Source organism: Sceloporus undulatus, chromosome 2 (assembly GCF_019175285.1).
Source record: "Sceloporus undulatus isolate JIND9_A2432 ecotype Alabama chromosome 2, SceUnd_v1.1, whole genome shotgun sequence".
NCBI lineage: Eukaryota > Metazoa > Chordata > Lepidosauria > Squamata > Phrynosomatidae > Sceloporus > Sceloporus undulatus.
In genome coordinates this window covers 190,493,404-190,519,966 of record NC_056523.1, presented here as the reverse complement: position 1 = coordinate 190,519,966, position 26,563 = coordinate 190,493,404, and the positions used below count along the sequence as shown (strand labels likewise).

Genomic DNA, 26,563 nt, shown 5'->3' with positions numbered 1-26,563 from the left:
CTGCCTGTTCTGTTTCAAATGCTAAGTGTGCTTGTGAGTGGGACATGATACTATTTACAGTCGCGTGGGGGGCACGAAATTTTTTCTTCTTCCTAGGGGGGGCATGACAGAAAATAATTGAGAAGCACTGACTTAAACCAACCAAAGACTAGGATTTAGGACCCATGCCTTTTAATTAAAATATTCACATTCCATCAAATTTCTGATCTCAAGGATGCTCATAAAAATTGTACCAAGAAAATTAACTGGAATCCTACATTAAAAAGAACAGCAATGAATCATGAGTGCAATATGCTCAGTATGGCCAAGTTTTAAGAGATGGCCTGTTATTTATTTTCCTATGTAAAAGGATGTGCTCTGCCTACAACTCCCTGGGGACATCTTCCCAAAATTTGGGCCCTTGGAGGCAGGGTCTTGTTCCTGTTTCACAAAGCAGAGACTCTAAAGCAAAATTATTTAACAGTGAGTGTGTGCAGAGGTCTATATAACATAGTTTTCCACTAAGCAAGGCTCTAACTGGCACTAAAATGCACTTTCACTGGCTGAAAAAAGCAAGCTAATAGTTGATAGGATGGGGATTGGTGGTCTGACTCTCTATCCTGCAGGATTTCCTCCTTACCTTGTGGACGAGGGGTTGCAGCGGCGGCGGCAGCAGGAGCAGGCACTGGCATGGGGCTGCTAGGCACAGTAGGCAGCACCTGGATGGTGGTTGTGGTAGGTGGGGCAGGAGCAGCGGCAGCAGCGGTGGCGGCGGCAGCAACAGCTGTGGTCTGGGGCAGGAGGGTGATGCCCATTTGTGCCAGTGGCTGCACAGCAGGGACAGGAGCAGCTGCAGCTGGAGCAGGGCTCTTGGGGGGATTGACAGGCACTGAGGGTACAGGATTGGCAGCTGGCGAGGTGGCAGCTGGGATATCGTACTTCTGCAGCTGTAGCAAGTAAGTGTCAGCAGTTGAGACAGAACCCCAGCTCACTTCCAGGGAGTTGGTGTTGGCACGGACCAGCTGCACCCGTGAAGGCGATGGAGGTTTCTCTGTGAGGTGAGATGAAGAGCAAGTGGCATTAGGAAGGTGAAGAGTGAGGAAGGTGGGGTGGGATTGGATGGAGTTGGGTCAAAAGAATAAGAGCACAGAGACATGTTGATATACAAACTAAATCAATAAAACAGATTATGTTAAGGACTCCACATACTACAGCACCATGAAATCACAGATTAAAATCTATCTCCATGGACTGGACAGTTAAAAAAAAATATGGATTCAGTGCACACTAAGGCACCACAGGACAAAAACATGGGTCTGAAGCACAGGTACTTATGGAGCCCCGTGATTTTTCCAAACTGTTTCCCCAGAATCAACATCAAATCATAAATAATCTCTTTGTTAATCTGTCTGTGTTTTGAGAATTTGTGGAGCAGAATAAGGGAATCCATGTAATATTCAAACAGATCCATTTTTAATTCTAATAGACCCAACTTTTACTCAAACTCTTTGGAAATGCTACGAAGGGGTGCACCCACAGAATGGCACTGGGATGGGGAGAAGCAACCAGGATGGGGATAGGATGGACATGGGCAGAGCCTACCTGCATTCTATACCAACAAATCCTAAAGAGATTGGGAACCTTTGCTTGACATCAGGAAGAGCTCATGGAGGTGGGCAATTTCACAACCTTGCCCTCTGCTGGACTTCACAAGCCTATCCTGGATAACTCCAACAGATGTCCTGGCACTTCCCATCTTCATTTCAGATGAAAACTGGTCAGTACTGGAGGTTCTTGGAGTTAAGAGATTGTTGCAGTAGTTTGGGCAATTTTAGGCCTCATTTTTTTTAAATGTCCAGGGGCTTGGGTATAGAGACAGGCTTGGTAGTGACGCACTGCCAAAGAACCATATTTTCCCATCCAGTTTATGCCAATACAATTCCCTTCCAAACAAACCACCATATTTTCAAGACCAGTAGAGCTTTCAACACTGATTACCCTACACATTCAGAAGAATTCCTATGGTACAGCTCTTTCCAAATCATATCACTTCAAAATGAAAGCGGAGAACTTTCTGAGTGCCCTGTCTATGAAAAATTAGCTCATCTGGTCTCTGTCCACCAACCACACATAGAGTTTCTGCTGTAGTAAGAATTTAAACAGATGCACTACTTTGACCATTTTAAAATGCAGAATGGTAATGAAAAAGTGTTTCATGTGTTTGAAATCTTCCAACACAAGAAAATCATCACAAATGAAAAGTCAGCATCTCAAGGAATTAACAAAACAGAATACTTCTTCCCCCAACACAATACTTTCCGAAACACAAAAGAGCATGCAAAAATACAACCCACCTCACATGTATCCCAAAGTAATAGTCCAGGAATGGCTGCATCATTAACTACTTATGCACATTTGAGTTGAAACTCAGCCTTGAAACTGTGCAAAGTTTTAATAATAAGCCAATTTAATAATAAGATACAGTGGTGCCTCGGGTTACGAAATTAATTCGTTCCGCCGCGGCGTTCGTAACCCGATTTTTTTCGTAACCCGAAAAAGCCATAGGCGCTAGCGCTGGAAAGCCACGTTTCGTGCGAAAAAGCACCGAAAAGCACCAAAAAATTTTTTCGTAAGCCGAAAAAAAAAAACGTAACCCGGAACAGTTTTTTCCTATGGGATTTTTTCGTATCCCGGAAATTTCGTAAGGCGGTACTTTCGTATCCCGGGGTACCACTAAACCTCTTCCTTCTTACCTGTCTCAAGGTACCAAAGATCCTTGCAGCAAACCTGGTTATTCCAAGCCTTGCGGTAGCCATCACGACCACTCCAGATATACAAACGAGTATTGATGGCTACAGCACAGTGTCCAGCCCGTGCCCGGGGAATATTATCTTCCAGGGTGTCCATCAGAATGGGCTCCCAAGACATGGAATCTGGAAGAGAGAAAGACACAAAGGGAAGATCAGACATGAAGGTATCTGAGGATGCAATGGGACTTAAGGTACAGCAGACACCCTCACATACCTAGGTTGAGGCAGGCCAAAGTATTTGTGCATTTCCATTCTTTTTCATGTGTGGCCACTTTGACATCATCCATGACTAGAGGCACCCAGCCTCCAAATACGTACATCCTGTAAAACAGGAAAAAGAAAGCAAAAATTGTGAATTGATCTCAACTTAGAGGAGTCAGAGATCAGGCTGAAGCATACCAGGCACAGGACTTACTTGTTCCCAATGGTTGTGGCTGAGTGCAAGCTGCGGGGGAGGGGAGCCACTCCACTCAAGGTGGGCTTGTTCCATGTCAGAGAATCTGGAGGGAGAAACACAACCAAAAGATTGCACGCATTGCTTGAACCTGCTTCCAAGCTATCATACACATGGGTCAGAGTTGGTATTCTTTTCAGGAATACCGAACCTGAACCTCTTCCCAATCAACCCTACCCCCGCCCCCAAAAAAAATCTCAGTCCTGGTGCTGTTACCAATATCAAGTGTCCAGAGGTCACCAAGACGACAACCACTCATGCCACCATATATGACCAGTTTGGATTTTTTGCTGTCCTTTTCTGTGTATACCACAGCAGTGTGGGACTCCCTTGGTGGGGGTAGTACACCGTATGTGATAGGGATGTCCCAAGCGACCACACCAGAACCGGGACGCAGCTCCAAGATATAGAGATCATTCAGATATCTTTAAGAAATAAGAACACAGACAGATATGAAAACACAGGACAGCAACAACAGCTGTATGTTTCTCAACTGGTCACCACTGTTGACTTGGGCTCTTGTAGTCCCCTCCTTAAAATCAATGAAATGGGCATTTTATATGGGATGGGTAAGGAAGCTGTAGCTCCACTGCAACATGCTCACAAATCAGTGCTTTTCCTGCCAGACTCAAGTTATATTAAGACAAGCCTTAGTTCAGTTGCAAAAGGGCCTTGTCCCTGGACTGCTGCATCTTTCCCATGAAACAGGGCAAGACATGGCCAACATACCTGGGGATGTTATTCTTGGGATCTTCACTGTCGTTGGCAAGGCCCCCAAATAGGTAGCACTTGTTGCCCACCAATGAGAAGCTATGGCCAAGGCGTGGGCAGGGTGGGGGGCCATTCTTGGGAGTTTTGGCCTTCAGTCTCTTCCATTCCCAACGGCTGGCCTAGAACAATGATCCACTCGATTATTAAGGCAAGCAAATGATGGTGTGTGTTTTCTTTTGAAATCACAGTACAGGGGCTGCTGCTTCATCTATTTTGGACTAGAAATCTCACAGTTCCCTAGCAATAGCCTTGTTGTTTTTGAGGGTTCTGTCAAGCGTCAAAACATTTCACAGAATAGTTATCCCACCCCAAACATAAAAGCATCAGGAATTACTACTTTGAAAGAAAGGAAAAGAGGAAAGAGATGCATTTCCAGAAGCTCAAAGCTCCCTGCTGCTTCTCAAGCAACAGAGTAGAAACAATGACTATAAGTAATACCTGAGTAACTCCCCCTCCCCCCAAAAAAGACCAAGCACTGAATTATACATCCTAGTACTGGACCAGAAGTCCCATACAGTCCTTCCTTGGTTAGATTTAAGCCACCACTGTTATAGCTTCTTTCTGAACTGAGGGGAACATTATTACACCTGGTAGCTACTCACTTGTAGTTCGTAGAGGTCATTGCTGTACTTGCCATACTCCACCATCCCACCAAAGACCAGCAGGCGTGTCCCATCACAAACAAAACCATAGGCAGCACAGCCAGGTGGGATGTCTCCCCGCACAGCTGGGATGAACCACTGGTTCGTAGCTGGAAGAAAAGCAGAGAGAAGTCAAAATAGATACTGTACTTTAAATTCAGCACTCCAGTGCAATTGATGTCCAGGTTAGCATAAGTCTGGAAACACAGAAACAATTTCACTGGATACGCCAAAATTAAATTAAAGCACAGACATGAGGATTAAGGTGCTTTCTCAATTCTCAGTTGGCAGACTATTGAGCAAAAGACAGTATATCAACTAATTTGAAGGTTGAGCCCTCACAACTAGCCACCAACTACAGTGGTATCTTTGCTTGTTCCTAAAACAGTTTTGCCATAATGTACTTTCCTCCAGACAATTAAACCTCTTGAGGCACACAATTTTTCAAAACCATGATAGCCTTTCAACAAAGAAGCTACCAGAAAACACTGCGAGGTTACGTCTTCATTCTTGAGGGGATAAAATAAAGCAAGTGGGCCACAATAACAGGACCTGTCAGAGGAATGGGAGAAACAATTCTTCACATTCTAGGGACAGGGTTCCTCCGCCGCTTTATATGGATGCAAGAGGCTTTGCCATCCAGAAGGGCTTATAGTGAGAGCGGGGGGGGGGGGGGCAACCTATTATGAAAACAAAGAAAAGAGATAGCTGCTAATCAAAAAGCTGGACCCATCCCTACTGCCCAGCCCTGGGTTACACAACAAGAGAAGTCTGAAGTGGTGGCTGAGATGGGGGCTGATATGAAGGGGGTGGCAGTAGCTGACACACTTCCTCCCACATGTACTTACAAACCCAACATAGTGCTCTGCCCCACGCATTCACAACTGGAATAACCTAAATTGGAGCCCCAGACAGTTCAACCATCTTTGATATAACTACACAATAGTATATCTTCATGGAATGCCAATCTAGCTCCACCACTAATACCTTTTTTGGGGAGAAAGAAGGCACTGCTTTCAGCAAGATACCTAAAACCATTTTTTAAGTTACTTGACTGCAGAGGTGGCAGTATCACAAAGACTAGTAGCATGAAAAGACTAGAGATGGGAAAGGAAGAAAGCCCAAATGTCTGAAGTCAAGTTCTTACAGAAAGAAAGCAGCATTCTTGGGCGGGGGGGGGGGGGGGGTTGTTGGTGTGAAAAAACTAAAAACTGTACATTTTGACTAAAGTGATCTTAAGAGTCTTCCTAAGGAAAGGCCATCTCCACTTTGTGCTCCCTGAGCTTCATGCTGGGTTTATAGTTGTTCTTCCAAAACAAAGAAATGCAGATTAAATTAATTCACATGTTTCAAAATATGCAAAGTTGTTTTGTATGTTTAAAACCAGGTTGTTTCTAATTTCATGCAAATGTTACAAAACAAAATCATTACCAGTGTAGAAAACTGGCTGACTTGAAGCAGACAAAATTTCCACACTATGGTTTCCAAGTTAGGAAGACCATGCAATCTGCAGAACAGGGACCGAGCACATAAGAGAGGAACCATAACGTAGTTCAGAAAGTAGCTCCTTTAAGACTAAACAGGGCCTATCTGATCTAGAAAATGCAATAGCTTTTAACCAATGAAGGCTATTTTCAAGAAACCCTTTCCGATAAAGTTCATTCTTCTGAGCTAACCTTTCAGGTTTGTTATATGTGGAGTCCAGACAACTCAATGTTGCAGCTTTGCAATGGCAGGCTAAGTGTGGGACATCTAACCCTGGAACATTAAGACCTACTGCCATAATGGGACTTAGAAACTGTACCTTGTCTTTGCCCGTACGCACACACCAAAAAGAGCACCGTGTGCATTCCCACAGGTTGCTGGCCTTTTGAGATTGTATTCACAATGCTGTAGGTGTGCAGCAGCAGCTCCCAAATAAACCAGACCCACTTGCCACCCCTTCCTCCATTTTGGCAGGCAACTCAACTCACATCACAATGCACCGCTATGCAGCTTAGATTGTAGAAATCAACAGACTCCACCCTATGCTCTGCCTTCCAATGAAGAACAAGCACAGTGGAACGAGGGTGGGACTTGCTTACAGAGAGAGAAAGCAGGTTTTCCCATTGGCACCAGGCAAAAATTTAAACCCAATACTCTAAGCTACTTCAGCCAACGCCAAAGCAGAACATCGCTGGTTCCTGGCACTGGAGGTGAGGGTCTCCCACCTTTCCCAATGAGATACAGAGTAGAACATCCCACCATTTGCTCACAGTGCACTTTGCAGGCACGGTGCTGGGCTCTATGTATCTCAGCGAGGAAACCAGGCAACAAGGAGTTAAAAGCTGCAGCATTTGAAAGTTGGATTTTTCCCGCCAAGCCCTTGGGGAGGAAAAAAAGCTCCTTTGCAAGTGCCCCACACCTCTCACATTAGTATGTGTGGGGAAAGAGGGCACTGACACAGGGAGGAAAGGGAATTTGTACTATGCCAGACAAACTGTGTGGCCACCAGCACACCAGGGTTCACTTGCAAGTGTGAAAGCACTTGTGTCCTCAGAATACCCTGGGCTGTGATCTAAGCCGGGTGCGCTGGCTTCATGATGGGACAATTCTCTGGAATTTGTCTCTTTCTATCAAGCTGGCACAGAGTGCTCTTTTTGCCAGCCTACCCATTTCCTCCATGGACGCCTAACCCACCTGCCCCCATCCCATCAAGACTGGCAACAGGGGCTCCATGCTTGCCATAAAACAATCCTCAAGATATTCTGCTAACAGAAGATGAGAAGCCTGCCCCAAACCTATTACTGTTACAAAACTGGGTACTGTACTACTCTATGTCTTATAACAGTATGTCTGCCCCCCCCCCGGCCAAAAACAGGCACCTCTAAATAACTGATGCTCTATGGGCAGAAGTGCAAAGATGAAAAAGTTTCTTGCAGGAAGTCACTGGTGCTCCATTTAACAGAGAAAGGGACTCATGCATGGGAGACTCATGCAGCACCCCAAAGGGCTGGAGGAAATGCAATACAGAGAAGGAACAAGGGGGACCATTCCACCCTTCTAGCTCTCTCATACTATCCTTGTTAACAACCCACTTGCAGCTTGGCAAGCTAAGCGTGGGACATCTAACCACAATAACTATGCTATCAGTATTAACATCCTACTTGCAGCTTAGCAGGCTAAGTGTGGGACACCAGTTTAAAAAATTCAGAGAGACCCTAAGAATACAGGCATATACAACTACACAGAATTAGGCATATACAACCTCACACAAGAGCTCTCTCTCTCTCTCTCACACACACAGGCTATACACGAATCATCCATCCCCACTTTACACTTCCATGTAGAATCTCACCACACAGAGATCTCTTTCTCACACTATACACGAACCATCAATCCCCACCACTTCATAGGTCCAAAAACACACCACAGACATAACAATCCACTTTGAGGCCACTTTTAACTGCCCTGGCTCAGTGCTATTAGGGGAATCTGGGGAATTGTAGTTTATTGTGGCCCTAGAGCTCTCTGTCTCTCTGCCACAGAGAAGGCTCAATGTCTCACAAAACCTAGAGTTCCCAGGATTCCCTAGCATTGAGCCAGGGCAGGTAAAGCGGTCTCAAACTGGATGATTGTTTCTGCAGTGTGTCTAGGACCATACTTTCGTGCAGGTTTTTTTTTTCTTACCAAGTGGGTGTAAAAGAGACAAGTGGGTGCAAAAGCTCCCTTGAGCTATAATAGATAACCCTGGAGGCACTAGTGGCCCTTACCGTCCCTTACCTGTGTTATAGACATGGAGCTCGTCGACGATGCCCTCGTTTCCCCCTCCGAAGACCACGATCAGCTCCTTGATGGCCACAGCGCGGTGCCCATGGCGGGGGCGAGGGACGGGCCCTGACCAGCCAACGACCCTCTTCCATCTGGGCTGCAGGAGGAGCCCTGCGGAGGCACCTGTTACAGGGGAGCCCCCGATAGGGACCAGAGGCGAGGCGGTGGTGGTGGCAGCCATAGGGGACCTAGCACACCTCCCAACTCTCAGTGTAACTATACCCTTCCCAACCACCAGCCCCCCCTCCAAAGGACCAGGAGGAGGAAGAGGAATCTGGTCAATTCTCCTTGGTGGCTAAAAAATGAAAACAGTAATAATAACAGAGACACCAACTCCTTTCCTTGACACACTCTTTCTGACTTCTAAGGTAAAAAAGTATATTATATATATAGGGATGGGCATATATATATATATATATATATATATATGGGGCCCACCCAAAAAACATGACCAAATGAAACCAGGCACCTCTTTATTTGATTTACTACTAGGGAAGTGTGTCAGTGCCCGCAAAAGGGGTTAATATTTGGAGACACAAAAAAAAAGGAGAGAGAGATCTCCCGCTCAAACTATATATATGTATATGTATAATATTAGGATAGATTGGGAGAGGGAGGGAGGGGGATGAAGAGCCTCCTCTGTTTTGGTTTGAACCGTGTTCCCTTAAAGCAGAGGAGGAGGAGGCGCTTACTCTCGAGGAAGCCCAGCGGGGCCTAATGCCTTCCTCCCCTTGCAGAGGGAGGGGGGAAAGGGGGGAATTGATACAAAAAGCCGACCCTACGTTTTCGGGGTAAGGAAAAAAAAGAGCCCTGTCCCCCCTCTTGCCCCCCTTCTGGAGGGAGCTACCCCTCGTGGGGCAGTTGTTACTCCTCCTCCTCCTCCTCCTCCTCCCGCTCAGAGCCCGGCCCTGGGAGCCGCCATCTTGTGTTGCCCGGGCGGAAAATGGCGGCCGCAGGGAGGGAATAAGCCGCCTCCCCCTCCTCCTCAACCCCCTTCCCCTTCTCCTCCTCCTCCTGCTTCGCTCCGGTCCTGCCTGCTCCTGGGCCAGGAGTCCTAAGCCTCCCCCGGGCTTCCGAGCACCGATCCCCGCTCGCTGTACGGCACCCGACGGGGCAAGCTGCGGGCTCCAGGAGCCTTCACGCCGCCCTGGGAGCCGCCATCTTGCGCCTGTGTGAGGAGTCTAGTCTCTCCCAGCCTCTCGCTCTCTCTCTCTCTCTCTCTTCCTCGGCAGCGGAGGAGGAGGAGGAGGAGGCGGCGGTGGGCGGGGCCACCAGGAGGGCCTCTAGTCTGTACGGAAACCCCTCCCACAAGGGCGCCGCCATCTTGGGGGAGGGACGCCTCTTGCGCGGCGCCATTTTGGAAGCTGCCTGGAACCCGCCTGCTTCTTTATTTATTTATTTATTTATAAAATGTATTTGTTATACTTTGTGAAAGGAAAGGGTTTCAGAGGAGTAAATACACACACACACACACACACACACACACACACACCTTTGTTTTGAACTGCTATAAACCGAAGGCTATCATCAGCCAACGCTTTTCCCAACTGTAACATATATCACAATATAAATACATTAAAAAAATTAAAAGGAGGGTTCCAGTGTGAGATATTTTCAAGTATATATATATATATATGACTTCATTATACCTCACACTGGAACCCTCCTTTTAATTTTTTTTAATGTATTTATATTTTGAGAGAGGGAACTATTTCATGGGGCCAAGCAATGGCAATCATACACAAACTGCTATAAACTGAAGACTATCTGCCAACGCTTTTTCCAGCTGTAACATATACCTCACGGCATGTACATATATATATATATGTGTGTGTGTGATTTTATATAGTGATTGTGTGTGATTACCTCTCTTAAATGCCCTACTCAAAACCACTTATAAATAAAATTTAAATAAAGTAATAAAACAAGAGGGTTCCAGCGTGAGGTATATTCAGTGTGTGTATATATATGTGCGTGTGTCTATATATACACGTTAATGTTTTATATATATATTATGGATATATATATATATATAGATTATGGCAGCGCTTTTTCCAACTGTACTTTATATACTCCTTCACAGAGTGTTGTTCTGTGGGAGTCGCCATTTGGAATAGGAAGTCCCGCCCTCATTTAAAAAACCCCCGTTCCCTCCAATAGCCGTCCTCCTCCTTCGCCTGGCTAGCAGCAGTAGCAGCAGCAGCCACGAAGGCTTTTGGGAGGCGCGATACGAGGACGAGGCTTCCTTCCTTTCTCCCAGTCTCTGTGCCTTATAGCAACCCTATGGGCGCCGCCATCTTTGATGAAAATATATATATATCGAGCTCTGGGTCTAAAAAACAGCATTGCAAACGCGCGTGGGTGGCGCTTTAATGTTTGTTTATATTTCCCGCCTCTTCCCAATGGATCGAGGCGGGATTACAACGCAAAGTAAAACACAAAAATAGTTTTATTATCATTATTATTATTTGTGTCACGCTCTTTCCCCAGAACTGGGACTCAAGAGCGGCTTCACAACGTTAAAAAAAGTACAATTAAAAACATAAGGATTTTAAACATTGGATGCGGGACAAAAAGGCATTTCGGGCACTGTTCACACACAAGTTAAGTTTTTTTTACGGATGCATTTTTGTTCCTTTTTTTCTCTCATAAATGCCACTTGTGAACTTAATGGTTTGGAAATTCACTCGATTTTGGGACTGGTGGTGAGGTAAAACGTTGAGGTTTCATGCTTTCCTGGAAGCGGCCATCTTGGCTCCGCCCCCTTCCCAATCCCTGTCACGAAATGGAAAACACAAACGGCGCCACAAAGTCCCCGGATGTGCCTCCTCCCTTTCAAAGATGGACCCAAGATGGCGGCTATTCCCAATTGCCCGTATATAGCTGTTATGTAGGAACCAAGATGGCGCCTCCGGCGGCCCCGTATGTGCTTTCTGCGGACTTATATACACATTCAAGATGGCGGCTTCTTGGATATCTGGATGGGCGGAAACACTGCTCCAAGATGGCCTCCCTGTATTTTCAATGAGGCGCCTTGCTAAGTTCCCGGATGAGGCTGGTAGCTCAAACAACATGGCGGGCGGGCGGGCGGGGAGGTACTAAATGCCCGGATATTCAAAATGTACTCAACCTCCCGCTCGTTGGGAGTTACGCGATAAACAAGGGGACCATCCAAAATGGCGACCGCCGAAACCTAGTAGCCGCGGATGGCGCGCCTCAAAATGGAACCAAGATGGTGGGAGCCATTCGGATCGAGAGGCTCGAACAAGATGGCGCTTGGGTACTAAATTACCCGGATGTGGAAGGCGGGAACAAATATGGCGCGTTACTAAATCCCTATGGGGCCTGTCAAGACAACTAGTGGTTCCAAGATGGCGGCCAAAGCTCTCGAGAAAAGGGTACACCCGTCTCTCAAGATGGCCACTATCTGCTGTCCGAGGAGGACGTGCCTACTCAAGATGGCGGGTGGAAACTTCTCGGAGTTGCTAGGAGACCGAATTATGGTTTGTATAATTAACGTGTAGCCTCCCTTCGGGTGAGAAGGAAAAGTGCGCGCGGAACGTACGGAAGTTAAGAATAAAATAGGTTTTAGTAGCTATTCAGGAACAGCCTCGCTCAGTCCGCCTGCGCACTTTGTTATTGTAGCAACCGTTTGTCTCAACGCGCAGGCGCAGACGCAGCTCGTCCCTTCCCTGCCTTTCTTTAATGCCCGGATGCGGGTGGATGTGAGGGAATCTATAGGCGCCAAATAAACATTTCCTTTCCCCTAATAATAATATTTACTCGCCTTCAGTTCAGTGGGGCTCTATTTCTGAGTAAATTTCCGATACTCACTTGCCCTGTATTCAAGTCTGTCCATCATAAATCCAGTCCTGTTGATAGTTAAAACATAAAAATTTGGATCGAAAACGTAGAGGAGGGCTGTACCTCACACAAAACAATTCGCCTTGATAATGGCGTTCGTTAACACTTCACCTTTGCTTTTCCATGTCCTCCTCTTTATTTTTCTCCTGTTTTGTTTTTCCACTTCTCAGGACTTTTAATTTTTTAAAAAATATATTAGTTTTCTCATAAAACATTAAATATAAAAACACAGCAAACATTTCTCAGGACTTTTATTTTGCTCTGCTCTCCAAAACGAGATGTTACATAAATAGCAAAGTACACAAAAACATACAAAATCCACAAAACGTCCGTGCTTTTATGAAGCTTTATAGGATGCCCTCCTTTCCCAGGACATGTCCTCCATTTCATCATTCTGTCCAGGAGGAATCCCAAAATGTCCTCCATTTGGAGCATGGCTAAGAAGCATGAATGTACATTTCTATGAGTGCGTTTAGCTTTTATTTGGCCATGCCCTACATTTTTCTGGGATGTCCTACATTTTATGGTGCCTTGTTCTCTTTTATGGTTAGGACATCTGGTCGCCTTGTATTGGGCCAACCAAAATGCAAATTCTTTCTTTGCTACCAAGTCCTCACAATCATGAGGGGGGAGAAAATTAAAGAGTTATTTATTTTACTTAATCCTAATGCTGATAACTCTTCTGGATATAATATAGTATCAGCATGAACCTTTTTACTTTGTTATTTATGGGAAACATATTTAGGAGAAGCCATATAGCTTCGTTGACCATATAGCAAAGTACAACAACATCCAAAACCCACAAAACAGCAATACTTTCATGGGGCCAAGCAAAAGGCAGAAAATACATGGTGCAAGCTTTCCAAGCCCCACTGGCTTCTTCATCAGGCAAAGATGCTAAAAATCATACAGGAGAAAGAAAGAAACGTGATGTTAGTCATTTTATTTTTTTAACCCATTTGCCCGATGAAGAAGCCAGTGGGGCTTGGAAAGCTTGCACCATATATTTTGTGCATTTTGGTTGGCCCCATAAAAGTATTGCTGTTTTGTGGGTTTTGAATGTTATTGTACTTTATTATCTGGCCAACATGGCTACCCCAGATATGTTTTCCGTAGATAGCGAAGTGAAGGTTTCTGCTGCTAATATATTAATTCCAGAAGAGTATCTGCATTAGAATTAATTCAGAGAAATGATCCCCCCCCCCTTCATGATTGTGATTAAGTGAGAGGACAGAAAGAATCTGCATGCTAAAGTAACCTAGAAATTTTATAAAGCAGTTGAATTTGAGTTCATCTAATCAGTGCTTAAAACAAGGAATCGTCTCTCGACGGGCAAATGTGGTGCATACATAACTATCTTAACTCCTTTTTGCTAATGTCTGATTTCCTCATTACGATCTTGACATGTTTTTTCCCCCAGCCATTTGTGTGTGTTTTAAGGCTAGCAAAACACCAAAAGATTCAATAGGCTGTATACAGTACCTATATTAAAAATAAATTATAAAACAACATATAGACATATAAAAGGGACGCAGACCAAGGGGTGAAATCAAAGGATTTCAAAATCCCATTTTAGGTAACAATGCAGTCAAATGGGTTTGGTTTTTTTTTAATTAGTATTAAGAAAATTACAACTGTTGTGCAAGAGAAAGGTTTGAGAGAGAATAAAAGAGCAAACTACACATCAGACTACTACTGAGGTTCATTTCCCATTTTCAAGTTTGTTCTTCCACACATCCACATCTGGAAAATCATACTAACACTGTGACAATTTTGTTGTTGTTGCTGTTGTGTGTCTTCAAGTTGTGTCCAATGGGTTGCCATAATTGTCCACTTTTACCAGGGACAAAATGTGGAACAAATTTGAGACCAAACTGTAGGACAACTGCAGGACAAAACTCAGCTCAAAATGTAGGACATTGAAGAAAAATGGTGGACTTTAAATGTCTTACATTTTGGGCTGAGTTTTGTCCTGCAGTTGCCCTACAGTTTGGTCTCGAATTTGTCCTACATTTTGTCCCTGGGATTTCTTGGGAAGATTTGTTCATGAGAGGATTGCCATTGCCTTTCCCTGAGGCTGTGAGAGTGTGACTTGCCCAAGGTCACCCAATGGGTTTCACAGCTGAACTGAGAATTGAACCCTGGTCTCCAGAGTTGTAGTCCAACACTCAAACCACACTGCACCAAACTGGTTGTCCTTGCTACAAAACACTATGTTGTATTTAGAGAGAGAGATTAGGGAACCAAGTCAGATTACCCAGTGTAGCACCTGAAACATTTCTGGATTGTCCTCACCCCATAGTTGCCAGAAATTTTGCTTTAGCACTACTGATATGTCCTACTGCTTACCACAATACTATAAGCAGGGGGATAATTTTAAAATTTCAATCGGTACTTGCAAGCATCGAAGCAGGGCCAGAAAGGAGTGGCATGATGCATGTCATGATGTGCTAATTCGTAATAAATAAATGTGGACAATAAATAGGTCATTTAGGCCTCAACTCTCCCTGAAACAAAGCACTGTAAAGGAAAAACTGTGTTTCCTGCACCCATTTGTGTGGTGGGGAACGGAAGCTGAGACATGCCTAGCCCTGCACCTGCGAATGACTTCTGAGGGGCAGGTGGCAAATCGAGTGTGAGAAAAGCTGAAAAGAAACTACTAGTTGTACCCCTTTCCCTTGCACACTTTGTTTTTGAAGCAACTTTAGTATTGCTAAAAGAAAAAACTCAGTATTGCTTTTTCATCAGTACAGTATCTGGTTGCATTTTTTAGTCGGAGGAATTCAGGGTTGCTTGAAATTACTTGTACGATAAGAAAAGCAACAGCTAGTCTTGCATCTCCATGCTAGAGTGGACAGCAATCATCATTTGAGCTGTTCTTATGTGTTAAATATCATGGAGCTCTCTTGTACTGTTGTTATTATGTGCCTTCAAGTTCTTTCCTACTTATAGTCATCCTATGATGATATTTTCTTGGCAAGTTTCTACAGAAGGGGTTTGCTATTGCCATCTTCTGAGGCTGAGAGTGTGTGACCTGTCCATTGGGTTTACATGGCTGAGCTGGGATTCTAACCTGTGTCTCCATAATCCAATGTGCAAACCAGTGGCTCTTGTATTATTGCTGCTATTATTCTATATGGAGTGAACTTCGTTTCAACGTGGTGTTTTATTTTAAAAACAGTTATACTTAACATTTCTGTCAATAACATTCAACAGAAAAATACTTGTGACTCCATGTTACCATGCATAAGAGATGCACCTGGCTTGGTACATTCAATAATCTCCTACCTGCATACAGTAATTTACTTCATAAGACTGCTGCAAGGACAAACTCAACACTGTCACTAGCTTCTTAAAGAAAAGATGGAATATAAATGGAATAAGAGAGCCAGCATGGCATAGTAGTTTGAGTTTTGGATGAAGACTCTGGAGACCAGGTTTTGAATACTGCTCAGCCGTGGAAAAGCACAGGGTGACCTTGGGCAAGTCACACTCTCTCAGTCTCAGAGGAAGGCTATTGATTGATTGATTTGTATTTATTTTTTCATTTATTTCTCCCAGAGGGACCCAAGGCAGCTGACTGATAAAAACATTAAAAAACAACAACCCAGATTCATCAGTCCCAATTTCCATTTGAACACATCCAGGATTCCAGAAGCCACTTTTCCCACACAAAGCACGACAGTGACAAATCCTGTCTGAACAGATCTTGCCACAAGGGTCGCCATAAGCTGGGAACAACTTGAAGGTACACAACAACAAATGGAATAAAATTCCTCATTACTACTTCCTTCAGATCCAAAAGGAGTTTTACGAAGAGGCATGTTCAGAATAACATGGAGCAGTGGGGCAACTTGAGCTGCTCCAGATGTTGTGGACTCAACTTCCTTCCCATTGGTCCTCAGCCAGATAATCAATAGGAAGGAAAGATGGGTGCCACATCCCTTCTTTAATTTTGGACCTTTTCTTTTATGCTGTTTTACTTGTTGCAAACTTTATTGCTGTCCACTGACACAGGTTGCTCTTTTACTAGAGTCTTGCTCACTCTTCTTGCTGGAAAGTCAACATTTATGCCATGAAAGGTTTTTGTTTTTGTTATTTAAAACAGGCAGCAGCAACGTGATGCCTCGGCAGTAAATACTTCGTACTTTGAAGAACAGGATGTCTTGCGAGGCTGAGCCCAGGGGACCATCTCGTCTGAAGCGTGGCTCCTGCTATCCCCATGGTTACAAAACAGCAGATCTTGGAAGGAAGCACTCTTCGCCACCTTCTCCCACTCCCCTCCGTCCAGTGATGTCACCAGCAGCCAATCCTGCCACTGCAGCTGTTTCATAACTGCAAACACTGGAACCAGCGTGACTTGTGCGGCTGCCAAGGCTGGGCCTGTGATTGAACATAGCCAACAAAGTCCAGCGGAGGAGGAGAGTGTGCTGGGCATAAGAAAAAAAGGCATGTAAAAGAGCACCAATGCCCACAACATCATGAATCTCTATGCATGCTGAGAGTGAGAGGAGAATCGAAGTCCACGTTGGGACAGGAAATGCAAACTTGCAAACCTGCCAGAGATGTGTCAATCACTTTATAGCCTCGCCTCACTTTGTGTGAAATCAGCATCGGCAGGACAGGAAGTTAAAATACACTTTTTAAAGCAGCAAGTGACCCACCGAACAAGCAGCAGGAGCTGAGCAGTCATGCTGAAAGAGCTGGGCCAGGCTTTGGAAAGAGCTGGCATAAAACTAGAAAGCAAGAGAGAACCTGCCTTGCAAGTGGCTGGAGGTTTGGTGCTTTGTGTGGGAATTGTGGCTTCTGGAATCCTGGATGATGTTCAGACGGAGATCGGGTATGGATACTATGCTGAACCAACCATGCCACAATTGCCAGCTATCCTGGCTATGCCTGCCAATTGCTTAGTCAATGTGGCCTATGTACTTCTGGGTTGGTACTGGCTGCCTTCATGTGACAAGAAGGGACAGACTTACTACTACTTCCAGGAGGTCTTTGCTGTCATGGCACTTGCCTATGGACCTGTGCAATGGGTCCGGCTCTGGACACAGCATCATTGGGCAGCTGTCTTAGACCAATGGTTGACATTGCCAATTTTTGCTTGGGTTGTGGTCTGGTGCCATTTCCTAGAGCAGGGATGGAAACCCACCACCTTTCTGGCCATGGAAGTGGCATCATTGACAAGCTACGCTCTGGCATTGCTTTACCCCCAAGGTTTTGAGCTAGCATTGGGCGGACACATATTCATAGTTGTTTGGAGAGCATGGAAAGTGCAGAGGCATTTGGGTAATGCTGCATCTTTCCAAATCATGGCATTGGGGATTGCCTCTTGCCTGGGTTTTATAAGCCTCAAGCTGTGGGACCAGGATCTGGCACAGTGGGCACTCTTCCAACGGTTCACTGGCCATTTTTGGTCCAAAATCTGTGATGTACTGCAGTTTCATTGTGCCTTCCTTTTCTTGACTCAGTTGAGCAGATGACAGCTCAGGTCTCTATGAATTAATCCATCATTAATGGTATCACTCAAGGACATACTAATTGTGCCATGGCAGCAAGATGTAGTATGACTGGACCTGAAAGAATAAACACTGCTCCCATAAATGTACAAGGAAATATATTTCCTGATGTAGTTCAAAGTATTTGGCCAGATAATGCATCTTTTACAAAACCACAAAGAAAAAAAAATCACTACTCTGTATACCAGGGGTAGGCAACCTTTTTGAGCCGGGGGCCGGGTTGCTGTCCCTCAGACAACTGGGGGGCCGAAGCCAAAAAATAAATAATTAAATAATTTTTAAAAACAAATTAACTATATAAACCAGGACAAATGTAGGACAAAATTTTCAAATGGAAGACACTTTCTTTTAAAAAATGGAGGACACGCGAAAAAATTTGCTGATTTTTTAAAAAATGTTAATATAAATGCATGTTTCTGAGGCTTCTATAGACAATTGCCCCCCAAAGGCCCCGGTGGCAATCGGCGGCAGGACTGGGCTGGGGCCGGTCCCAAGGCCTCGCCGGGCCGCAGGTTGCCTACCCCTGCTGTATACACTTACTAATTAACTTTGATATAGGTATACTACCATAAGGAAAGGATTCTCACCAAGGCTGAAAGTGAAAATATGGTGCTGGAGGAGAATTTTGAGGATGCTCTGGATGCCCAAGAAATGAATGGGTCAAATCAAATAAGCAAATTAAACCTGAACTTTCCCTATAAACTAAGATGACTAAACTGAAGACTGTTGTATTTTAGACATATCAGGAGAAGACATGACTCACTAGAAAAGACACTAATGCTTTGCAAAGTAGAAGGCAATAGGAAAAGAGGGCGACTCCATTACAGATGGACAGACTCAAGGAATCCAGTGCCTTTTGCAAGACCTGAGCAGAGCTGTTGAGGACAGGGTGACTTGGAGGTCTTTAATTCATAGGGTCAGCAGAAGTCAAACTTGACTTGATGGCAGTTAACAGGAAGAGATGTGGTAGTCTCTGAGGGGTAGCAGGTGTCTGAGTTCAACTCATAAGTTCAGGGTTTCAGCCTCCTCCTTAGTGTATGAGGTGGGGTGGGTGGATACTGAAATGGTAGTGCCCTATCTACGGAATGACTTCCCTGGAGAAGCTTATTTGAACTGCTGTTACATCAAGACTTTTCTGTTTTCCCAGGCATTAGATCAGGTGTGAGAATTGTGTGACCCTCCATCTGTCGTTGAACTTTAACTCCCAGCATATTTTACCATTGGCTATGCTGGGTAGGGCTGCTGGGGGCTGCAGTTTGGGGGGGGGCACATGCTTCCCATCATTGCTTTAGATGTTCATACTTTGATTCTGCTGCTTTTTACTGTTTTGATCCTTGGCCATTAGCTTCCTTATGTGTTTCTTTTTTTTTTAATGTTATGTTTGAATTGTCTTATTTTGCTCAGAGAACCTTGGTAGCAGGTACAAAACCACGCTATGTAAACTTACTATGGTTTCAAGGGAAGTTGTTTAATTCTCATGTTAGTGAACAAAATCACTTTGAAAAGGGATACCAATTTATCAGGCAACATATTCAGTTCAGAACAATTTATGTCACTTCCCATTTAAAAAAAAACAACCTCCCAAGTGATTTACAATAAACACAGATACAATAAAATAAATAACCAGAAAGAGTAAAATCAATTTAAAAATTCATTGAAAACAGGGCTGACAATGTCAATCAGGAAAATTGCTTGGCGAACAGAAAGGTTTTAAGGTAATGGTGGAAGCACCCAATACTGGGAATTCAGGGCTGAAATAGACAGGCTTGAAGCCGCCCCTTCTGAAGGCGGATTGGGGCTGCGGCAACTGCACACCATAGCCCCAATAAGCCTTGAAGCTGCCCAAAAAAGGAGCGGCAAAAAGCTGGCTTTATGCCCGAGTCACAGCCGGAATCTGGCTTCATGGCACTCCAGTGGCATGTAAACATAGCGCTACTGGAGCGTTATGATGTCGCCCCCATGTAAACAGCCCATCTCTTCCTGCCTTAATTCCACATGGTGGATATCAGAACAGAGAAAGCAGAGACTAAAGTGAGGGTTAATACGAGAAGCAACAAATAGGAAAGATTGTCTCAAGTGTGGGGCCTTTTTTGGGATTTTGGCTTCTATTTTACTTCCTGTCTCTGTGTCCAGTCTTTTTGCACTGATAAGGAAAAGGAGTGAGAAAGGGATGAAGGCAAGCAGAATTCCCAGCCCAGTGGAAAGATGTAGGCTGCATTCACACTGCAGAAATCATCCAGTTTGACAGCACTTCTACTGCCATGGCTGAATGCTATGGAATTCTGTAAATTGTAGTTTGTTATAGCACCAGAGCACTCTGAAAGAGAAGGCTAAATGTCTCACGAAACTACAATCCCCAAAGTTCCATAGCACCCGGACATGGTAGTTAAATTGCTGTCAAACTGCATTATTTCTGCAATGTAGATGCAGCCTGAAAAGACAGTTTTGCTTCATTTTTGTTGAGTCTGTTACAGTGCTATTTGAAAATCCTGCAACAAGTAGATCTTTGCCAATAGCCATGTTTAATCTGCCAATCAAAGTAGATACAGGTCAGTTACAAATATAAAATTATTTATTGTACCAGTTCAAGGAAAAGGGAGTGTAGTGAGGAGCCTCTGTAGGGAGGGCTACAGGCAAAAACAAAACAAAACAAAAAACCCACATAGTGGGCTCTTGTTATCCAGTAGGGTTTGGTCCCAGAACACCTCCCACTGTAGATACCAAAATCCATGGATGCTCAAGTCTCATTCAATGGTGTAGTAAAAATGGTATGCCTTATAAAACTTTTTTTTGGCAAAATCAAGGTTAGCTCTTTGGAAGTTTTAGAAAAATATTTTCCAGTTGAGGATGGTGGAATCTGTAGATGCAAAATCCGTGGATAAGGAGGGCTGACTGTACAGTACTTGCAAACCCCTCCATATCCCTTTTGAGGTATGAACTTTGGATCCACTCTAAGAGTCTTTTCTGCTAGCCCCTGTTTGATACATGGTGGTTGGCCTGAAGCCAGATTCCAACAGAAACACCAGTGTGCTATAGGATGGATGGAACATAACACACACACCATCTTGGAGTGGGACCCTGTAATCTGAAAAGTGCCATCAGCGCTATGAGAACTTTAATCCTTCCATGACCATCAGATTCATAACTCAAATTCGTCACTCTCTTCGGGCTCACGAGAAGGCTCTGCAGTGTGCTCTGGAGGGAGAAACAAGAGAAAACTTAACAACCAGTCTCATGGAGTAACCTTCCCTTCCTATTCCCCCTTGAGTAAAGAGATCACCACTTGCTTAGTGCCTTATGCTTCCCCACCCCCTGGAACCCAGAAATAATAATGACAGTGAAAAGAGGACTACAAACATGCATGGTTGTGGCCATGTTCTATGGATCACTCTGCCTGATCGATCTACGTTAAAGAGGGACTAAATGCAAGCATCCTGGTGGCATAGCACTATAGCACCTATCAGCCCTAGCCAGCATAACCACACTTCATCTAGCAGTATAATTCCTGCTTTGGGGGCAAGAGATCCTTGATTTAAGTCTTAGACAAGGTCTCCAATACACTATGGTAAACAGAAAAAAGAACAGAAAAGCACATGCCTTGGAGGCAGGAGGTCCCACAGTCAACCCATGGCTCTACTTTCAGGATCTCTATGATAAGATGAGAAAATACCTCTCTATTTAACGACACAAGGCCAGGACAAGAAGATGACCATAGGGAAGATGCTTAGTTAAGCATTTCTCTATACAACACATAGTATTAAGAATTCATGCCACAAGACTGGTGGCAGGAACATTCATATGTTGGCTGAAGTGGCTTTAAATGTGCTTTACACATATTTATGGATGAGGGTCTATCAGCTACTCTTTGGTCCAATGATTAAGCAGATACAGGCTGTCTCCATCACCAATGTTCAGAGGCACTATTACAGAGTAATAGTTAATGGAAGAAATGGAGAGACATTTCTTTTACCCCTGCTTGTGGGTTTTCTAGGGACAACCAGCTGGTCACTGTGGCCACCAGATGTCTGATTGAGATGGATTTTTGGACTAACTTAGCAGCATGTGTCTAAACACAGAAAAAAATAAAATAAACATCACATTTTTAGTCCTCTAGATTGCAGAGAACATACACAGGCACACACAGTATATAAAAACATATTTCCTGGCACTTAAAGGGCAATTTCTCCTATAAGGTAGAGGTAGACCCTTGACATGAATCTCTAGCCGTAACTGACTATAGGGGGCAATGCTCATCTCTGTTTCTATGCCAAAGAGCCAGTGTTGTCCGAGGACTATTTTGGTAGTCAGGTGGCCAGTATGACTGCACCGAATGCTGTTACCTTCCCACCAAAGTGGTACATATTTATCTACTTGCATTTGCATGCTTTTGAACTGTTAGGTTGGCAGAAGCTGGGATTAGTGACAGGAACTCACCCCATCATGCAGCACTCAGGTCTCTAACTGCCAACCCTCTGATCTTCTGATCATCAGAATTGGCATCTTAACCACTAAGTCACCGCATCCCTCTAATTTCTCCTATACTTTTTCAAAAACTCTTGTCCACATTTTGGGGAGACTACCCAGAACAGGGAACAGCCAGACAACATCAAGAATAACTGCAACAACAAGGGAGGAATGTTAGCAAACACAGCTGTGTGTGCACTGCATTTGGCTCTACTGGTGATGAAGATTAAAATCTCAACAGCTTTTCAGAAAAGAAAGTTTGGCAAAGACACTTGATAAGGTAGCCTTCCCAAAGCTGGAATCCTCCATGTTTTGATCAGCAATTATCCTAATTCAACAGGATCACTTTGAAGACAGCAGTAGAAAAGTGGGATGGTTACCTGCCCCTGAAGGTGTAGAGTCAAGCACCGCCAGGCTGTCAAGTATCCCATCATGGTAGAGTGCCAGCTTTTCCATTATGCGCCTTCGTGCTGGGTTGATGACGATCTGAGGTGCAGAGGAATCTGCAAAGAGGAAAAAAAAAAGCCAGTCAGTGACTGACCATCTTCCTAAATGTATTGATCATCACTGGAAGTCCAGCTCTGGATGCACAACCTTTGGAGAGGCAGTGGATAACTGATCACTACCACTGATCACAGACTGATCAATACCTGGTGAGGTTTAGATTCACTGAGTTCAAACTCTCTGCAGTAGTAGGGATCCAATAATGATGGTCTGCCCTAGGAGATTTATGGATGTGGATGGATCCTGATGGCTCTTGGGGAGTTTCTTATTGTCTTGTCAGATGATCCTGTCGAAGCCCTGACTGATATCTGGAATAGGGAAAGAGCCAGAGTGGTGGATATGATTGCCCCTTTGTGTCTCTACCCATAAAGTGGAGCCAAGCAAGCAAGCAAGCCCCGTGGTTCACTAGAGAGCCGGGGGTGATGAAACGAGTGGGACGAAGACTAGAGCAACAACAAAAGACTTGGAGCAATTCTAACCAAACATGGGCTAGAGCTCATTGGAAAGCCTATGTCTTGGCAATGGTAGCAGTGAAGAAACTATCATTCTCTGCCAGCAATGTATCTGCACAGTCTCATCCAGCACAGCTGTCTTGAGTGGTCAGGGGCTTTTTACACAAACAAACAGCTCCATTTATATACCATTTCATACTGAACTAACAATGTCTAAACAGTTTACAACTGTAAGCTAATTGCCCCCAACAAGCTGGGAAGGATGCAAGCCTGAGTCAAGTTTGAACCCTTTTGCTGGTATTGAACTCGCAACCTTATGGTTTTGAGTGAGTGGCTGCAGTACAGGCATTTAGTCACTGCGCCACCAGGGCACTCTGTCTCACAAGAAGGAAACAAAGATCATGAAAGCCCCCTGTGATGAATTTGCAAGACACTGTGAAGAAAAAAAATCACTCAGATCCACTGACTTGGGTGCTGTTGAAACTGGTCCAGTGAATGTAATCTTAGTGCCTGCTTGTATTGTATTGTTGGATATTTTTTTTGTTCATGCAGCTTGAGGTTGGACATGATCCTCGGAGCAGTGAAAGCCACCACATGTACACTAGACCCTTGCCCTTCCTAACTTCTAAAAGCAGCTAGAGGGGAACTGTCCGAGTGGGTAAGGGGACTGGTGAATACCAGGAAATATGTTTTATATACTGTGTGTGCCTGTGTGTGTGTTCTCTGCTCACTACAGTAAGGAAAGTCTCCATCTTGCCTAAAAGAGGCTGTGAAGAGGCAGTTACTAAAAGAAGAAAACATCCCCAGATTCCGCCATTTTGAATAACTATTGGCCAGTCTCCAGCACTCCATTCTTGGCCAAGGCTCTGGAGCATGTGGTGGCCTCCCAGCACCAGGAGTTTCTGCACGAGATGAATTATCTACATCCATTTAAATCTGGCTTCAGGCCTGGTTATGGGACAGAGACAACTTTGGCTGCTTTGGTGGATGTCCTACACAGGGAAATGGACAGGGGCGTGTGTCCCTGTTGGTTCTGCTGGACCTCTCAGCAGCTTTCATTACCATCAGCCATGGTAACCTTCTGAGCTGACTCTGTAGCAGAGCCTCTGTAGTGGCCTAAACTGCCAGGCAGCAGCTTTCCAGAACTTCAGACAGGATTCCTACCTGAGGCTTAAGTGGACATCACATGGCATGCCAGAGACTGAATCCAGGAACGTGTGTTTGTTCACATTCAAACAGAATCCTGTTTGTTCACATTCAAACATTCCAAGAATGCTCCCACACAAGGGGCAGTCTGTTTGTTTAACTGCATTATTCCTTATCTGACAGCTAAAAACAGAAGTACTCCAGTCTAGCAGAAGTGAGCATATGACACTGACATGCACATACTTGAGGAGCAGGTGTGTCTCATGAAGCTCTAATGCTGCAATTCCATCATTTAAAAATGAAGTTTTGTCTATAATTCCTGTGCATTTTCTGCACACAAACCTAAGGGTTCCAAATACAAGCAAAGAAAAACTGTTCACTCACTTGAATGCTGCTGACATCTGCATATGATTACAGTAAGTTTGAATTTTATAACAGGGTTGTTGTTATTTTTTGTCATTAACAGGTCTTGTTTAAAATGCTTTAAATCATTGCTGGGGAGCCTGTGGCTCTCAAGGTATGAATGGACTGTAATTCCCATCAACCTTCTTCAGTGACTACACTGCCTATGTGTGATGGAAGATGCAGTCCAGTGACATCTGGAAGTCCAGGTTTCCTACCCCTGCCTTAAAAACTTTTAAACCATCATTTGGCAGCATATGTCTGTTCAACTGGCTGAAGGATGGGAAGTAGGAAAAAGTGAGTTGTAGATTGTCTTGCCTTGCTGGCCTCTAGAGAAGTTTCCTTCAGGCACACTTCTGTAGCTCTTCAATACTAAGTTGGCCTCCAGCCTTTCATCACTCTCTTCAGGTTGGTTGAGAGGCCTGGCGGAGTACATGCTCTCCTGTGGCATATGTCTTGTAAGAAGCAAAGAGGCAGTAGATTCCTGATACAGTGACAGCTGTAGCCTCTCTAGTTCTTGGTACACCTGTTAAGAAGGGAAATGAAGGAGGGACTTGAGCTTCCTAGCTAATAAAAGGGCACAGTCATGTGTCAGAATTACCATCAAGTGTCAAAATAAGCAACCTCCTAGCAGGCAGGAACCCCATTTCTTTCTTGACTTAATTTATTGTTGACTATTATTATTAATTCTATTGGTGCTTCACTTATATTTTAATTTTTGTATGAATTATACTTGTAAGCCGCCTTGAGTCCTAGGCTCAGGAAAAGGTGCAATGTTAATTAGTAAAATATTAACCATACCACCACAAAGGCCAAACCGTATCATTAAGTTGGTCAGACCACTGCTAAAAACTGAAGTTTGAAGGTATCCCTTAGTCTCTATTCAATTCTTTTAAATGACAGCCATAAAGTTACCATAAGGCTCTCCTGTTGTTTTACTGGAACATGGCTACTCCTTTGAACACACAAAGACTGTGCCAAAGGCAGTTTGCCACCAACAGTTAGTATGTCAGTAATATAAATCAGCAGGTATAGTGGAGGTGAGGGAACTAAAGGCACCGGATACTCTCTGATCTTGACAGCTAAGCAGGGTTAGCCCTGGTTAATACATGGATGAGAGATCGCCAATAAATACCAAGTTCTATAGGCTATATTTCAAAGGAAGGAATGGCCAAAACTACCTCTGAGTATCCCTTGCCTAAGAAAACCCTGTGAAATTCATGGGGTCGCCGTAAGTCAAAAAGTGACTTGAAGGACTGCAAACACACTTTTCAACCTGTCAGCAGATTCATGTATTAGTCAGCTCCGTGGAACTGGCAAAATGATGTAATGATGTGCCTGGATGGGCAGGATGGTCTTTCTTCCTTTGCCTCAGTCTGAATGCTTGTGGCTGTCCCATCCCACAAGCTTGAACAGAACAAGAGGAGGGTATTTCCAATAACATTGAATAAAACCTAGTCAGAACAACTAAGATTATTTATATAACCTACAGCACTTTGCTGGCTACATGGCAAGTTCCCAAAATGCAGTATAATGAGGCCTTCCAATAATTTTGAATGATATCCATGTTTTAGTTTGATACTGGAAGAGCGATTACATTATTGTGAGGAAGAAGCAATACCCCTAGTTCAATTATGCGTCGCAAATGGCTTTAGTAAACTAGTATTTACAACTAATGTTAAAATTCCTCACAACAAATGCTAGCTATTATTAGTGCTCCATCTACAATGTCAAAACAGCTTGACAT

At 44.2% G+C, this 26,563-nt stretch overlaps 3 protein-coding genes across 3 annotated transcripts in view; 1 reads left to right on the top strand and 2 right to left on the bottom strand.

Annotated features, from left to right (window-relative positions):
- Positions 1 to 9,694, bottom strand: part of HCFC1 (host cell factor C1) — a 27,854-nt gene extending 18,160 nt beyond the window's left edge. The window contains exons 1-8 of the mRNA XM_042455650.1: positions 8,418 to 9,694; positions 4,617 to 4,765; positions 3,973 to 4,133; positions 3,460 to 3,668; positions 3,205 to 3,289; positions 3,004 to 3,110; positions 2,733 to 2,912; positions 620 to 1,030 (exon numbers count right to left, since the gene is read on the bottom strand). Of these exons, the coding sequence (XP_042311584.1) occupies positions 620 to 1,030; positions 2,733 to 2,912; positions 3,004 to 3,110; positions 3,205 to 3,289; positions 3,460 to 3,668; positions 3,973 to 4,133; positions 4,617 to 4,765; positions 8,418 to 8,646 (1,531 nt within the window). The 5' untranslated portion in view covers positions 8,647 to 9,694. The remainder of the gene's footprint in view (positions 1 to 619; positions 1,031 to 2,732; positions 2,913 to 3,003; positions 3,111 to 3,204; positions 3,290 to 3,459; positions 3,669 to 3,972; positions 4,134 to 4,616; positions 4,766 to 8,417) is intronic.
- Positions 9,695 to 11,614: 1,920 nt separating this feature from the next.
- TMEM187 (transmembrane protein 187) lies at positions 11,615 to 17,937 on the top strand. Its single transcript, XM_042448413.1, has 2 exons — positions 11,615 to 11,968; positions 16,438 to 17,937. The coding sequence occupies exon 2, from the start codon at positions 17,021 to 17,023 to the stop codon at positions 17,810 to 17,812; it is 792 nt and encodes a 263-aa protein (XP_042304347.1). The 5' UTR covers positions 11,615 to 11,968; positions 16,438 to 17,020; the 3' UTR covers positions 17,813 to 17,937.
- Positions 17,938 to 19,295: 1,358 nt separating this feature from the next.
- The window catches only part of IRAK1 (interleukin 1 receptor associated kinase 1), a 41,126-nt gene continuing 33,858 nt past the window's right edge, over positions 19,296 to 26,563 (bottom strand). Inside the window, exons 11-13 of the mRNA XM_042447644.1 lie at positions 25,135 to 25,342; positions 22,693 to 22,815; positions 19,296 to 21,043 (exon numbers count right to left, since the gene is read on the bottom strand). Coding sequence (XP_042303578.1) covers positions 20,988 to 21,043; positions 22,693 to 22,815; positions 25,135 to 25,342 — 387 coding nt within the window. The 3' untranslated portion in view covers positions 19,296 to 20,987. The remainder of the gene's footprint in view (positions 21,044 to 22,692; positions 22,816 to 25,134; positions 25,343 to 26,563) is intronic.